Genomic DNA, 3,061 nt, shown 5'->3' on the forward strand with positions numbered 1-3,061 from the left:
AGAGGCCATGGGGCATTCCCCTGGGGTCTCTCAAATTGTTACAGGACGCAGCCTCCTATTTATCCTAGTTTCCCGACTGCATTTCCCTCTCTCTTTCCCCATTGGCTGAGGTACTTGAGAGGTACAGACTTCCCAAAATGCCTAAGAGTCCCTTTCTAATGTATAACCCCCCCTTTATTTTAATTCTTATGGAATTTATGGTTCTTCTCATTGTTTCTTTCATCTCTCAATATCCAATTTCATTTATCAGCAGACCTAGAGTTTATTTGTAAAGACATATCTCTTTCTTTCCATGCATCAATCAGTGGAACCCTTCCCATTGTTTCTTTTATCTCTCAGTACTAGTTTTATCTTCCAGCAGGCCCACAGCTTGTTTGTAAAGACAAGTGCCTCATTCCTTTCAAAGACAGCAGAAGACAGAACCCCGCAGTGGTGGTGAATTCTTCCCACAGCGACTGCGACCTCCTTGCCCTCCGAATGCTGAGAGAGGAAAGAGGGAGCTAGGAGTTGCACCCAACCCCTTTTCCCCAGCCCAATTCTCGAGGTATCTCTGCCCCTCCACGAGAAACCCCCCAGCTAAAAGGGCAGCCAGCCGCACCCTTCCCCCCTTCCCGTAGAAACTTCTTTTGTCTCTTCTAAGTATCAGGTCGTTATTGTTTCTTAGCAACAAAAAATGGGAGACAATTCTTTAAGAGAAAGAAAAAAAAGGAGAACTCCTAAACCCCAACACTCTCCTCATCCTTTAATGAGAGAGAGAGGTCAAAGTCACATCCAGCGGGATGGCGTTTCACTCTCTGTATCCAGCAGTTATAACCATCCATCAGTTTAACCATTTGCCAGCACTTGCACAAATAAGTTTGTGCTCTCAAGAGGACTCCTGTTTCTCTCAAAAGAGAAAAAGGTTTTAGTTCTTCCTGTTCTCTCATATCTCCCAAAAAAAGTTCTTTGCTGTGAAAAAAAGTTTGGAACAGCAAACTACTTGTCAGGAGGAAGAGAAACTGGAAGAGAGAATTCAAGGCTGAGCTGCTACCTCAGATGTTAAATAAATGTCGAATGTTTCTTACCTCTGGGTAATCTGTGTTTGTACAAATGCAAGGCTTCAAAATATATGGGGTTTTTTTTGGTTTCTTAATCACTAAGTTTAAAATAACTGTAGGTGGGGACTTAATGGTTGCTGTGGTTCCTTTTATTGCAGACAAATTAACCTCCCAGTGATTCGTCAGTATGTGGATTATCTGGTAAATGAGCAGAATGTGAAGAACGTTTTTGGTAAGTGTTTTTTGACAGAAACTGCGTTACAGCCCTTTTGCCTGGATGGGAATCCTGTGATATCTTAACTGATAGGAGCTGTAGTGGGAGGGAATGTGGATGTGGGATCATCCTGACCATTTATATTCACTAGTGGAGAGAGTGCAAGAGCTACTTAAGGCATCTAGTTTTGCCCACACCCTATTTCTGTGAGGGATAAAATAAAGTACCTTCATAAGGTGACATTCCAGAGATGAATGGATAATGTGTTGACAGAGAAGACTGATCTGAATGATTCTTCCCAACTCCAAAATGTTACTTCTTGTCTTCAGTGAAACCTGTGTGTGTAGGTGAGGCCTCAGCCAGTGTGTTGTGTTTTGTTGTGTTGAAACAGTAAATGGCACAACGGGAGAAGGCCTGTCCCTTAGCATCCAGGAGAGGAAGCAGTTGGCAGAAGAATGGATGTGCCAGGGAAAAGACAAGTAAGTGACTGAGAGGGAATGGGGGATTCTAGATCTTGTGTTATAATGCCTGATTGCAAAACCAAGTTTGCTGATGCCTTTTTTTTTTTAGTATTTTGTTGTTGGGCTTTGTTCCCCAGCTCCTTTATCACAGAAGTATGTTTCTGTCACTGCCAGTTAGCTGATGTCTGTTTCTCCTGCTTAGAGAGCTTCCGAGAGTCCTCTTTGGTACACTGAGAAGTGGGGGAACGAGAAGGGGCTTGGAAAAGAAGGGCTGTGCAGTTTGCTTAGTCTTGAGAACAAATACAAATAAAGAGCATTTCTGAACCTTTTAATGTATTACATTATTTGGTGTGACTGAAGCTGAGGTGTCGAGTACTTAACTGTTTCCCTAAAGAAGCAAAATTAGTGTCAGAAGAAAGAATTTAATCTGGATCTGCATCTGTGTATCCAACTGCAGCTTCATTCTCCCTTTCTTGTACCTGTCATAGTCTTGTATCCCTCACTGCTGCTTTTCTCTCGGATGCTGGGTCAGAGGATGTGCACAGGAGGAGGTGTTTTGGGGGAGAAGAATAATGAGCAGAAATAAACTGGTGTGAAGGATCACAGCCTTCAGATCCATAGCCTTTATATCCATATCTTGTGGATTTAAAGGAGAAAAACAGCAATGGGGTTGATGGACTGGAACATGGAGGATTCCCTTGGCAGGAGCAGACAAGCAGTCAAAGGTGCTGCTGTGAGGTTGAACTCTTCTGGTAGGTTTGCAGAGAAATAGGTTTAGAAAGTAAAGATATACTTTGATTTCCTTTACTCTTCCCAGCCTCCCTTTTAAATTCTCAATATCTGAATTTCAATTTCCTAATAAAATGCTAAGATTCATCTCTCCTGACAGCCTTGCAAGTACAACAGCAAGAAGTCATATGTGATTGATGTTTACAAATATGTTTTTCTTCCATCACTGGCTGCTTGTCGCTGTCAGCACTTTCCCCATGTTTTTGCTCATCAGGTCAACACAGGCTCAGCTCTTTTTTCGGTTCTTGTTCTGTGGCTACCTGGGCTGAAGCGAGTCATTTTGTGTATTGGGTTGACCCTGAGTTGATGGACAGTCTTTAAGACCAATTACGCTTCTCACAATTTACATATTTAAACTGCACAGAAAGGCGGGACTTCCCCTTTTTGTCGGAGCTCGCTTGCTGGGAGGTGGGGGGGCTCCGAGCCTCCCGGCCCCGCTGGGCCGGGCCGGGGCCACTGCCCCTTTCCCCCTTTCCCGCCACTGCGGCACGGACCCTGGGTCTCTGGGGGAGACTGTCCCAGAGCCGCAGGCAGCTCAAACCAGCCATGGACTGCTCACA

The 3,061-nt window shown here is 44.2% G+C and overlaps 1 protein-coding gene across 2 annotated transcripts in view; it reads left to right on the plus strand.

Moving 5' to 3' along the window:
* NPL (N-acetylneuraminate pyruvate lyase) overlaps window positions 1-3,061 on the plus strand; it is a 14,188-nt gene that overhangs the window by 2,207 nt on the left and 8,920 nt on the right. Inside the window, exons 2-4 of one of the 2 annotated variants that reach the window (XM_017736478.1) lie at window positions 407-544; window positions 1,196-1,269; window positions 1,643-1,730. In XM_017736478.1, the coding sequence (XP_017591967.1) occupies window positions 407-544; window positions 1,196-1,269; window positions 1,643-1,730 (300 nt within the window). The remainder of the gene's footprint in view (window positions 1-406; window positions 545-1,195; window positions 1,270-1,642; window positions 1,731-3,061) is intronic. The other variant, XM_008635383.2, reaches the window with a different exon arrangement.

This window comes from Corvus brachyrhynchos, unplaced genomic scaffold (assembly GCF_000691975.1).
Source record: "Corvus brachyrhynchos isolate BGI_N302 unplaced genomic scaffold, ASM69197v1 scaffold155, whole genome shotgun sequence".
Taxonomy (NCBI): domain Eukaryota; kingdom Metazoa; phylum Chordata; class Aves; order Passeriformes; family Corvidae; genus Corvus; species Corvus brachyrhynchos.